General features: G+C 43.8%; 1 protein-coding gene and 1 pseudogene across 1 annotated transcript in view; one reads left to right on the top strand and one right to left on the bottom strand.

Moving 5' to 3' along the window:
• Gfod2 (glucose-fructose oxidoreductase domain containing 2) overlaps positions 1-13,687 on the bottom strand; it is a 36,701-nt gene that overhangs the window by 7,239 nt on the left and 15,775 nt on the right. Inside the window, exon 2 of the mRNA XM_055621457.1 lies at positions 3,187-3,530. Within this exon, the coding sequence (XP_055477432.1) occupies positions 3,187-3,445 (259 nt within the window). The 5' untranslated portion in view covers positions 3,446-3,530. The remainder of the gene's footprint in view (positions 1-3,186; positions 3,531-13,687) is intronic.
• Positions 6,688-7,187, top strand: LOC129687146 (40S ribosomal protein S13-like; annotated as a pseudogene).

Here is a 13,687-nt window from a genome sequence, read left to right on the forward strand (position 1 = left end):
AAGGAAGGAAGGAAGGAAGGAAGGAAGGAAGGAAGGAAGGAAGGAAGAAGGAAGGAGGGAGGGAGGGAGGGAGGGAGGAAGGAAGGAAGGAAGGAAGGAGGAGGGAGGGAGGGAGGGAGGGAGGGAGGGAGGGAGGAAGGAAGGAAGGAAGGAAGGAAGGAAGGAAGGAAGGAAGGAAGCAAGCAGAGCAGACTCTCACTCTTGCCTACAGGCTGTCTTCATTCTTTCCCAGTCACAGGTCCATGTTAGTTCTCTGGCAACCAGTAAAATGGACTACATGGGTGGAAACTGTCAATGTCTTATTTACCCAGCATGCCAGGTCCGGGGCCAAGCATCGGGGAAGCACAGTATCAGTCATGGGCTTAACCTGAAGACTTATACTTTAGGGGTTCAAATGACCATATAATAAAATGTAGACTGCATAGCAGGAATGTGGGAGGCTTCCTAAGGAACTGGAGTTTTTGAGATTAAATTATCTAGCTCAGTCTGCTTGGACAGCAATCTTTTGTTATCATAACAGACCACGAGAAAAGAATTAGGAAACAATGTGTATGTAAAATATATATAGACATACATATTTAATTTTAATTTTATTAACTTTATTATTTAACCAAAAAATTGTTTAAGTAAAACAAACACCAAAATTAACCAGAGCTAAAGTCTATACAGCTCAGTATAGAATTTTTATATAATTATAATAGCCATTCTGAAGCTGTAGAACTTCATACTGAATTTTACAGTTTCATTACAGAATACACTTTTATGCACTTATCCATCACCAAATCTGAAAGACCCTTGGCAGAATCAGAACTAAGAAAAACAATTAGCTTCTTCTTCTCTGTTATAACTCAGGCTGGGGAGCTGGCTCAGTGGTATTGGCTGCACATGCGTGAGGACCTGAGTTTGGATTCCCAGCACCCATGTAAAACCAGGAGCAGTGACATGTATAAATAACGTCAATGCTTAGGGTTGGGGGAGGGGAAAGAGACAGACTTGCCCCAGGCGTTTACTGGCTGGCCAGTCTAGCTGGAATGGCCCAACTATACATTCAGTGTCTTAAAAAAAAACAAAACAAAACTTGTGCTGGAGAGCTGATTCAGTGGTTAAGAGTACGTACTGCTCTTGCAGAAGACCCAAGTTCAAGTTCCAGCACGATGGGTTTCCTGCAGGCACCTGCACTCACACGTGTCCCACTCCCACAAAATTAGAAAGAAAATTACCCTACATCAACGTCTATATGTCACGAAGAGGTACATGCATTCCCGTATACAGTGTGCACAAAATGTACACCACAAACACAAAATCAAAAAATACTCTAACGAGAAGGAAATGGATTTTGCCTATAGCCAAAGACTTAGAAAATACTGAAATTATTGTATCTTAACATTCCTGGGCCTCAATTCCATTTTTTTTTTCTCTTTTTCTTTTGACTGGGGACACAGGGGGTTGAACCAAAAGCTTCATGCACACCAGCTCTACCACTAAGCTACACCTCTAAGTCATGATTTAGCGGTGTCCTCAGATAGAGGAAAACTTTGAGGAGTCAGTTCATTCCCTCCACCATGTGGGTTGACGGGATTAAACTCAGGTTGTCAGCCGTGGCAGCAAGCAACTTTACCTACTAAGCCATCTCACTGGCCCTCTTTTTTTTTTTTTTTAAACACAATATTTCATGCATCCCATGTTGCCCTTGAACTCATTATAAAGTAAGAAACGATTCTGATCCTCTAGTCCTCCTGCCCCATCTCCTACTGCCTCCTACTGCTGGGACTATAGATATACACCACACTTAGTTTCACTTAGTTCTCAGGACTGATCCCTGGTTTTCATATATGCTAGGCAAACACTCTATCAACCGAACTTCATCCCCAGCCCTTCAGTTTCCTAAATGGCAACACAGACATTACTATGGGTCAGTGACCATTCCTCTATAGTGTGCGCCCAGAAAGCTGCCCAGACACAGTGGGGCCCGCTCTAGAGAGGCAGCAAGTCTGGGGTGCTTGAAAAATGAGTTCTCTCCTAGCTGACATCGCTTCTTTGGTGGAGCTGCACAGGGCGTGCAGTGACACTGGACAAGCTCACATAGCAAGTGCTAGACTAGACACTGCTCCGGGTACCCACGGGCCTCACTGTTCTATTGCCTTATTACTTCTGAGGCCAGACAATATGGCTCTACTAACTGGCATGAGAAGGAAGTCTGATGAAAACATCAATCTGGGTCACGTGTCCTTATTCCTGCAAGTCTGTGTCAGTGGCGTGTGTCTCACACTCCTGTTTTTCACCCTCTATATCTTTTACATGCTTAACATATCACAACCCAAGAAACACGCTTAGTTAAATGGAAGCGTCAGGTAATTGTGAAAACTTCTCACATGCCCCAGGTCTAAAGGAGCTTAGACTATTCCAATAGCTACAGACTGAGCAAACTGTCTTGTCTTCTTCCTGTTCTAAAAAGATTGCAGTATATAGCTTAGAACCTTAATTAAAAACAAAAGAAACACAAAGAAAAGAGTGAGACAGATCCAGCACACAGACACAGACACACACACACACACACTGAAAAGAATCTGTCTATAGTTCACAGGCAAGATCAACTCACTAGGAACCTGAGGAACAGCTCACAGGGCCACCGCCAGGCAGGGCCAGAAGGTCCTCAGGCCCACAATTTCCCAAGGGAATGGACATGTGAGCAGGCTGTCCTGTGGCTAGTGTCAGGAAAGCCAGAGCCTTCCTGCTGTCTGGCAATATGAGATTGCAGTTTTCCAGGAAGGGTGGTGCTCATTACAGTCAAGGGTTGACAAAGGACGGGAAACAGGAACCTTTTAGACAACCTCCACTCCTTCCTGTGGTGCTGTGTGCTACAGCATGGCAGAACACACAAATCAATCACAACCACTGTCTTGGAGTCCAGGAAATGCTGACTTGACATTCAGTGCCACCATCTCTAACTCCCTGATGGGCCAAGTTTCTGCTCAGATGGTTACTAGTGAACAGGGTGTAGAGAGGGTTGTACCCTTTCTTCCCTCTTTAGAGCTTTAAAAATCTCTAAGATGCCCTTCCCCAGCCCTGCACCAGTGATGTCCAGAGTACTACCACCGGCAGACACAGACAAAGAAGGACTGCCCGGGCCCAGGAGAGGACAGTGAGCCGTGGATGACTTCCCAGGGGAAAACTGCTGGTGCATACCTAGAGCTTTCACGGATATCTGCCGGGTGAGCGGAGGGGGGATGTTGATGCACACCAGGTCTACATCTTGATGCAGCAAGACGTCATCGGTCCGGCTGGTGTAGAAGGTGATGTTCATCTCCTCGGCCAGCTGCTTTGCCTCCTCCTCTGTCTTTCCCCATAGGGCCTCCACGGTGAAACCCTCTGCCCTCAGCAGTGGGACTAGGACCCGTGCTGAGCTGCCAGTCCCAAACACGCCCACTCCTGGCAGCAACTTCATCCTGGTCTCTGCTCAACTGCTCACCTCCTTACAAGGGTCTCCAGAATGGAGCTGACCTTCCTGTAGTCCTGATCAAACATGGCTCCTAAAATAGAAACAAACCAGTTAATGACGGTGCTCACACTCAGGGGAGGCTACATTCTAAGGTAATTTGGAAGCAACAAGTTCTCTGCCCCCAAAGCACAAATGAAGTATTTTTCCAAAACAGAAAGCTGAAGGATCTTGTTCCCAGAACACTGGATGCCACACAGTCACCTACTAATCACAGAGAACACAAGCAAACGAATGAAAAGTGAGGTCAAATCCTTACTCTACTCAAGTTTCTGTATAACCCTGGTCAAGCTAATTTAGCCTTCAAGGCTTCAACCACAAAATAATGACTGATCTTTTAAACTTCTTCTTCTAAAAAGTATTCACTTAATGTGTGTGTGTACCTCAGTATATGTCTGTGCATTACACATGTGTAGGAAACCATGGAGACCAGAAGAGGGCATTAGATCTCGTGGGATTGGAGTCACAGGCAGTTGTGAACCTCCATGTGAATGCTGGGAACTGAAACCAGGTCCTCTGCAAGAGCAGTAGTGCTCTTAACCACTGAGCCATTTTTCTGGCCCCTGAAGTGCTTTCTTGGCTGTGAACATTTACTGGCTTCGTGATACGACAAGAGGAAAGGGTAGGAAGAAAAGAGCAGCGTCCGAGGAAAAAGGAAGTAGTAGCTACAACAGCACTTTGGAGACATGTATTTGGATGGAGGTTGGGGGAGTTTAATGGTAGAATGCGTGCCCTGCATATGTGGGTCCAAAAAAAACAAAAGCAAGCAAGCAAACCAACACAACAACTACTACAAAACAAACCAAAAAAAATTGTTCTCCTTTTCTTTTTTTGTAAACAGATATTCACCATGAAGCACTTAAAAATCCAAGGAAGTAGTAGTGTGTAGGTGAGGCCAGCCTGGACAATATGAGTCTATCTTATTATACAGACTGAAAAAAACATAAAAAAAAGAAAAAAAGAAAAAGGAAGCCAGGCATGGTGACACATACCTGTAATCCCAGCACTTGGGAGGCAGAGGCAGGAGGATCTCTGTGAGTTCAAGGCCAGCCTGATTTACATACTGAATTCCAGGACAGACAGGGGTATGCGAGACCCCGTCTTAACAAAACAAAATAAAACAAAAAGACTGAAAAACCAGGCTAGGTAATACAAGTGGTGGGTTAGACAGCCCTGGGTCTACCAAAACCATGAGGGAGACGGTCCTCAACCACCCACCTGAAAGACTAACCACACACTCAGTGAAGAGGAGGAAATACTGTTCATAGGGCAGCTTGCAGCTGTACTATGCTGTACTATTAAGACACTATGCCAGTGTCTTTTTGTCAACCACAAATGAGCATGGCATAGGCAGCTGGCAATTCCAGATCCTTCGAGATTTCTTGTTTTATTTGTTTGTGTGTATGTCATTAGGATATTTATCTACTTACTTTTAGACAGGGTCTTGTGTATCCTAGGGTGGCCTCAACCTATGAACCACACCTGGTTTTCGGTGCTAGGGACTGAATCAAGGGCTTCACCTGGGCCAGACAAAGCTCTCTACCAGGGAAGTGCATTCTTGGCACTGTTCTGTGCTATCTTTTATATCCATCATGGATATGGAGCCTGGCTGGCCCCTGTACACTACTGTTGGGATTTTGTCCTATTTATTTATCCTATTATTTATCCTATCCTATTTATTTACATTAAACAAGGTCTCACTATGAAGGCCTGCTTGCCTGGAGCTCACTATGTAGACCAGCCTGGCCTCAGATATACAGAGATCCACCTGCCTTTGCCCTTAGTGTTGGGGCTAAAAGGATGAGCCACTATGCCTGGACCATTGATTATTAAAAGCCAGGGATGTGCATACCATCTCTAAAATTATTCCCAGGACACACTTTCTTCTATTTTACACTGTACTCCTAACTACTCTAGTCATACATGGTATATGTATGTGATGCTATTTGTGTATATATTTACTGTATATATATGTGTGTGTGTGTATAATTTATTGTACATATATACATGTACACCTATACACATAATTTGCTTTTTAAAATTTGAAACAGGGCTTGTTTGTGTAGTTCTGGCTGTCTTGGAACCTCATTTATAAACCAGGCTGGAAGTTGGGTGTGATGGGGCGCACTTTCAATCCCAGCACTCAGGAGGCAGAGGCAGGCAGATCTCTGTGAATTCAAGGCCATCGGGGTATATCAAGTCAAGGACAGCCAGGACTATGAAGAGAAACCCTACCTCAAAACAAACAAAACCAGGCTAGCTTTGAAGCTTTGAACTCAGAGATCTACCAGCCTCTCCCACCCAAATGCTGGGATTAAAAGACGTGCACTGCCACTGCCCAGCGTTATGTATATTCTTAAGCACTGGTGATGTAAAACAACAAAAAGGCTTAGATTTTTAATGCCACTGTTTTATTTACACTGACTCAAGGGCAGCTTCATTAACACCCTTAATGGGGCCTCTGAGGAGACCAAATGGCATGACGCTAAGCAAGCAAGATGACTAGGTATTTCCTGCGCAAGCAGGAACAGCTAGTTTTCCTGGTTTATTTTGGTGGCTACTCTTTCTCACCCCTAAATTTCCAGCTCTTTGTCATAACATTTTTGCATATGCCTTTCACACTGGCCCTGAAGATCTAAGCATATCATCAGCCTCGCCAAGCTCACAAGAATTCTAATCATCATATGCGGTCAGGAATGCAGAGTACAAGTACTAGGTGATGGGGAAGGCTGCATAGAGGTTTGAAGCATGGTTTCAAATCTCTCTGTCACTTACCAGCTGCAGTAGGTCACTTTCTTTCTCTCCCTCCTACCCCTCCTCTCCCCTTCCCTCCCTTTGCTTCTCTAAGACGCTGTTTCCTACTACATAGCCTAGAACTCACTGTGTAACTCAGGTAACTCAACTCAAACACACAGCAAAGTGCCTGTCTCAGCTTTCCTGGAGTTGTGATCACTACCCAGCTAACCCCATTATTTTGTATGCTAACTAAATAACATTTTTAAAATTAGAAAAAGGGCTGGGGGCAGTGGCGCACGCCTGTGATAACAGCACTCGGGGAGGCAGAGGCAGGCCGATCTCTTTGAGCTCCAAGCCAGACTGGTCTACAAAGTGAATTCAAAATAGCTAAAGCTACATAGAGAAACCTTGTCTCAAAAAAACAAAACAAGCTTTGCTGCCAGACCTCCACCATCATGGGTCGAATGCATGCTCCGGGAAGGGCCTGTCCCAGTCGGCGCTGCCCTACCACCGTAGCGTCCCCACGTGGCTGAAGTTGACGTCTGACGACGTGAAGGAACAGATTTACAAACTGGCCAAGAAAGGCCTGACTCCCTCCTCCCAGATAGGTGTGATCCTGAGGGACTCACATGGTGTGGCACAGGTCCGTTTTGTGACTGGTAATAAAATCTTGAGAATCCTTAAGTCCAAAGGCCTTGCCCCTGACCTCCCTGAGGATCTCTACCATTTGATTAAGAAAGCCGTTGCTGTCCGAAAGCATCTTGAGAGAAACAGAAAGGATAAGGATGCTAAATTCCACTTGATTCTGATAGAGAGCAGAATTCACTGGTTGGCTCGTTACTATAAGACTAAGCGGGTCCTCCCACCCAATTGGAAATACGAGTCATCCACAGCCTCTGCTCTAGTGGCATAAATTCTCTTGTATACACCAGCAATAAAATCGCTTTGAATAAAACAAAAACAAAAACAAAAACAAAACACACACACACACACACACACACACACACACACACGGAAATAAATAAATAAATAAATAAAAGAGAAAAAGGATTTGTTGTCAGGTATGAGTAGACAAAAGTCTTTCTTCTACCAGTGACTTGTCAGTAAGAAAGCAAGCAATAGTGAAATACAGGAAACTGTTGAGATTCATCATTTTTTCTTCGCTGGTTTTTAAAGGAAAGAAGGGCTTACTTTGGCTTACAGTTCTAGAGGATAGTCCACTGTGGCATAAGACAAGCTGCAGGAGGTAGCTGGTCCCATGCGGTCCACACTTGAAAGGCAGAAAGCAGTGGTAGGCCACGCCCACGAACTGAGAAAGAAAGATCCCTGGGGTTTCCCCGGTCAGCGAGCCCAGCTGAATCAGAAAGTTTCAGGCTCAGTGACATGCTCTTCTCTCAAAAGAATTAAGGTAGAAGGGTTGGGAGATGGCTCAGTGGTTAAAGCACTTGTTACACATGTAGAATTCAGCCTACTGAACCAATGTTAAGCACCGGATGGGCATGCCTACTCACCTGTAATTGGAAGGTGGAGACAGGATCTCCAGAGTAAGCTGACTACCTAAACTAGACATATCAGGGAGTTCTGGGTTTGACTGAGAGACCTGCTTCAAAGCACCCACCCACATACATATGGAAAAAGAAGAAAAAGCAAAAGGTGGAGGGGCAGTTGAGATGGCTCAGCTGTTACCGCTAAGCCTGAAGACCTGAGTTTGATCCCTGGAACTCATACTGTAGAAGGTAAAAAACCAATTCCCACTCATTGTCCTCGACCTCCACACTGGAGTCATGGCATATGAGTCATGGCATATGCACACCTATACATATGTACATATGTATTGTCTTAGTTAGAATTACTATTGCTGTGATGAAGCAAACATCATGACCGAGGCAACCTGGGAAGGAAAGGGTTTATTTCACTCACAGCACCACACAACAGTTCCTTATCAAAAGCGGTGAGAGCAGGAACTCAAGAAGGGAAAGAACCTGGAGGCTGGAGCTGATGCAGAAGCTATAGAGGGGTGCTGCTTACTGGGTTGCTTCTCTTGGCTTGCTCAGCCTGCTTTCTTATAGAACCCAGAACCAATAGTCCAGGGATGGCACCACCCACAACGGGCTGGGCCCTCCCCCATCACTTATTAATTAAGAAAATGACCTACAGGCTTGCCCACAGCCCAATCTTATGGAGGCATTTTCTTTTCTTTTCTTTTCTTTTCTTTTTTCTTTTTGGTTTTTACAGACAGGGTTTCTCTGTGTAGCCTTGGCTGTCCTGGACTCACTTTGCAGAGCAGACTAGTCTCACAGAGATCTGCCTGCCTCTGCCTTCCTGAGCACTGTGCCCAGCTGGAGGCATTTTCTTAACTGAGGTTTGTAGGCATAAGGTTATTGTGTGATTCAAATGACAATTTCTGTACCTCCCATATCTGGTTGTAATCCTTGTTCTGAGAATCTCGTCTCAATGTTTGTAAACACTGCTCCCCAATTGTCCCGATATGCCAAAAAAGCAGCTTACAGCCAAATGCTGAGCATGGGAGAGAATAGGGCTAGATTTCTTACCAGCTGGGGAAGGAAGAGTTAGAGGAGGAAGTAGGGGATTGAGACATGGGAGAGGTCCAGGAGACATCAGGAAAGAGAGCTGGAACAAGAAAAGCTACAAAGTGCAAGTATCTCTGGGATGTATTTTGGGAGGAAGCCAAATTAGCTTACAGGGTTAAGAACAGAATAATAACTGATCAGTTACTGGGTTGTGAAGCTTATTATTAAACATACATAGAGTCTCAATTCTTTGTGTGATTGCTGGGTTAAAAGAGAAACTGAGAAACGTTTTATAAAAATAACTTTAACAGAGGTTTCCTTCTCTCAGATGATTTTAGCTTGGGTTAAGCTGAAATAAAAACTAGTATATGTGTGCACACACACATGCAAAATATTAAAAATATACACACACATATATGTATGTATGTATATCTGGGCAGTGGTGGCCTTTAGTCTCAGCACTCAGGCAGATCTCTGAGTTCGAGGCTAGCCTGGTACTGAGGGTTTTTGTTTGTCTGTTTTTAAGGTTTTGTTTGTAACAAAACTGCATAGTTCTCTAGTGTGAACTTTTTAGATGATGAAGTTGTACTGCAATATCAAAGGATTGGGCTCACCTTCAGGAAACCCTTTAAGATTACTAGCCAGCAGAAGGCTTCCTGATAAAGAACAAGTCCATCCCATTGCCTGCTCCAGTGTCAATCCAAATACTGGTTTTTCAATGACCCTCAGAAAAGCTGTCTGCCCTTATAAAACATGCCTTATAAAAGTATAGGGGCAGGCTGGAAAGATGACTCAGTGGTTAAGAGCACTGTCAGCTCTTCCAAAGGACCCAGGTTTAACTCCCAGCACCACATGGCAGCTCACAACTGTCTGTACTGCCAATTCCAAGAGATCTGACAGCTTCATACTAACGCACATAAAATGAAATTAAATAAATTATTAAAAAAAAAACTATAGGGACAACGGCCTCTTTGCCCACTGCCCACTCTCCTCTCGGGAATATTTGGCTCTGCAATGATTTCTTTGTATTACTCTGTAATAAAATGCCTGTCTTCTACACTATATTCTGTATTTTATCTGAATCCTTATAGTGAAGATCAAGAGGACCAGGGAAGGAAGTAAGGGGAATCCAGACAGTGACCTCAGTGGTAATACTGATAATTCTGCTTGGCCAGTTTTAAGTAGTCTTAAGGTAGGTCTTATTACTCAAGATATTTGGAGCCAGGAGATAAACACAAAGCCATCCTTTGGGATCACAAGAGACATGACCAAATTATTCCCACTACCTCACTTGACACTGAGCCAACTGATAGTTACATGAGTGAGATTATGCCAGGTCATCAGGTTCCATTTGAACTGACTTACACCAAACCACCCCAAAAGCATAAAGATTAAACATTTGTCTTAAGTTCTTAGATGTTAAGGCTGTTTGCTACACCGTAAGAAGTTACCTAATACACTTCTTTATGGACTGAACTCCTACAACGTGCACAGACTCTGTCCATTGTCTAGCCTGTTTGGTCTGTTTCCTGGTATATTGATAGCCTGATTAAAGGGGAGGCCTCACAGCTACACACATGCTCTGTTCTTGCTGCACATATTCCACTCTCTATTAAACAACTTGAATTCCTTCTGTTTTTGTCAGTCTTGGAGACTGAACTCAGGGTTTCACCTATACTGAATGTTCTACCAGCCTACACTTATTTCATTTTTGTAGTGATGAGGTGCCAATTCATGGCTTTATACGTGCCAGCAAGTAAATTACATCGGTAGTCTTTTTTCCCCTCAATTTTTACAGATTTATTTTATGTGTATGAATGTTGTGTCTACATGTATATATGTGTACCAGATGCCTGGTGCCCACAGAGGTCAGAAGAGGGAGTTAGATCCCCTGGAGCTGGAGTTACAAATGAATGTGAGGTGCCATGTGGGTGCTGTGACTTGAACCCAGGTTCTCTGCAAGAACAGCCAGTGCTCTTAACAGCTGAGCTGTCTCTCTAGTCCTAGAACAGTGAAGGTTAAAAAAAGGCTTGGTATAATACTTGCTTATCTGCAAGAGGCTAGGCTCAGCTCTGCACAGAGCAAAAGAGTGGCAATCCCAAAGTGTGCAGAGGAGTGGGCCACATGAAAACCTCATATATTTAAGATGGAGATAGAAAACAATACAACCACTTAAGAAATTGACAGGTTTTGTTTGTTTGTCTGTTTATTTGAGGCAAAGTCTCTCTACATAGCCTGAGCTGTCCTGAAACTCACTCTATAGATCAGGCTGGCCTTCAACTCAAAGAAATCTGCCTGCTCTGCCTCCTGAGTTCTCAGATTAAAGGTTTGTGCCACCATATCCAGCTAAATTGACAGTTTTAGAGAATAAATATGTACATATGTTAGTCCAACTACAGCATTTCCGTCCATACATAAATACCTAAGAAATAAAAACTTATGACCACTAAAAATGTATACAAATGTTCACAATCAACTTAAACTGGAAACAAACCCAAATGCTTATCAATAGGAGAATGGAGAAACAAATGGTGGGACTGTGATATAATGGAATGCAGTAAAGCATTAAAAATGAATTAACTATTAATACATACAACATGTATGGACCTTAAAAACATTATGTTGACTGAAAGCTGCCAGGCACACCCATTAAACCCATACTTGTAGAATTCTAGTTATCTTAAGAAGAAACTGACAAACCTTACAGCGACAGTCACCCAGTGCCACTGGTGGTTGATGAGGTTAGAGTGAATTAACCAGGAAAGAACATAGGGAAACATGCTGAAGCCCTACACAGCCATGTCCATTTCTTTTTTTAAATTTATTTTTATTGGTGTTTTGTCTGTGTGTGTGTATGTGAGGGTATTGGATCCTAAAGTTACAGATAGTTGTGAGCTGCCATGTGCTGTGAATTGAACCCAGGTCCTCTGGAGGAGCAGTCAGTGCTCTTAACCACTGAGCCATCTCTCCAGCCCCAGCCATGTCTGTTTCTTAAGATTCTACAGTAGTTACATGGCGATATATTTAATTGTCAAAACTCATCAAATTGAATATTTGGGTTCTGTGAATTATTCCTTGACTGTCACTTTTAACATTTTTTGACACAAGACTTCACTATGCAGCTCAGACTTGCCTCAAACTGGGCACAACAGGCCTCCTGTTTCAACCCCGGTGCTCCTGTACCTGGCTCCAATCTTTATTGCTGGCCTTCATAAGCAGGTATCTAAGGGCATAGAGCAACCTGCTCACAGTCTGCAATTTCAGGTGTAATCAAGCTAAATAGGCATGGAATTATAAATTAATTCCTATAAAGCAACAAAAATGCCATGGAAGCCAACTCTAGCTAACTCTGTAAATCACTATAGAGACGAGAGCCAACAGAACAGGTTTCCTGAGGAAGTGACTTCCAGCTAAGAACCAGTATCTGGGCATCACAAGTTCAGGTGACACAGTCATTAGAATAAAGCTCCCAGGTCAGCATGGAGGTAGACCCTCAACCTTATTTTAAAGCAGCTGTGACATTAGCTGAGCTAATTATAAGCTGTTTTGGGTGTTTTTGTATAAAATGACACCTGTCATTTATGCAAATAGATTCACTAAAACACACTTATCAAGCACCAGCCACAGGTCAGGACTGAGCAGAGAACAAGATATACTGGTGAACAAAACCGGACATGGCATCTGCTCTTGTGCAGCTGAGCAGGAGTGGAGTGACACATGATTACATAAGGAAAACCTGAGGTACGTGCTATAAACACAACAGGGTACAGCAGGGTAAAGACTGGTGCCACAAAAAAGTTGATGAGTGACCCCGGGACTTGAGAGTAAAGCAGGAGGACTGAGAGTTAATGGCCAATCTAAGCTACAGGGTGAACCTTTCAAAAAAAGAAAAGAAAGAAAGAAAGGAAGGAAGAAGGAAGGAAAGAGAGAGAAAGGAAAGGAAGGAAGGAAGGAAGGAAGGAAGGAAGGAAGGAAGGAAGGAAGGAAGGAAGGAAGGGACGGACATTGATGATATATATGTAATACATTTTAAGTTCCAAATGAGAAAGGTATCATCTACAACTTGAGGTTGAACATGATGAAACCTCTGATCTTGGTAGTCCAGTAAGGAAACAAGCATAGCAATTTAATGTCATTAAAATAGCAGATTCAAGCCGGGCACAGTGGTGTATGCCTTTATTCCCCTGCATGAAACAGTAGAGGTAGGCCAGTTTCTGTGAGTTCCAGGCCAGCCTGGTCTACACAGTGAGACTGTCCAAAAAAATAAAAAAATAATAATGAAAAGAAAAGAAAAGGCTAGTTTGGGGTTGGGGAAGATGGTTCAGTGGTTAAAGCTCCTGCCATGCAACCATGAGGACCTGGACCTGAGCTCAGATCCCCAGAACCCACATAAAGCCAGACTTGGAAGTACTAAAATCCTAGAACTCCTATAGGGGCACAGGAGACAGAGACAGGAGAACCCCAGAAGTTTGTGGGCCAACTAACCTGACATTTCTAATAGTGAACAAAGACCCTGTCTCAAGCAAGGTGGAAGACAGAACCAATACTAGAGGTTGTCCTCTGACCTCAATGTTGTGCACATGCGCGTGCGCAAACACACACACACACACACACACACACACACACACACACGCACACACACACATACACACACCACACACACGCACGGCTGCGAAGCCTAACCTTTTAGGTGAGTCCCAGGTCAGTGAGAGATCCTGTCTCAAAAGGCCCTGAAGAAATGAGCCTTGCCCTACATACACTACCAGTATGCTTCTCGCTTAGGAGGGAAGCCACTTTGCGGGAGCATGTAGCTCAGCAGCAGAACATGTGCCCCTCCCAAAAAGCTTCCCTCGCCAAAGCAGCCCAAGGCTCCACACAATCACACATCTTCAATTTAAGATGGGTCGAAAGAGGTGAATCCAAA

The sequence above is a fragment of the Psammomys obesus genome, unplaced genomic scaffold (genome assembly GCF_907164565.1).
Source record: "Psammomys obesus unplaced genomic scaffold, mPsaObe1.curated_primary_1811, whole genome shotgun sequence".
NCBI classification, from domain to species: domain Eukaryota; kingdom Metazoa; phylum Chordata; class Mammalia; order Rodentia; family Muridae; genus Psammomys; species Psammomys obesus.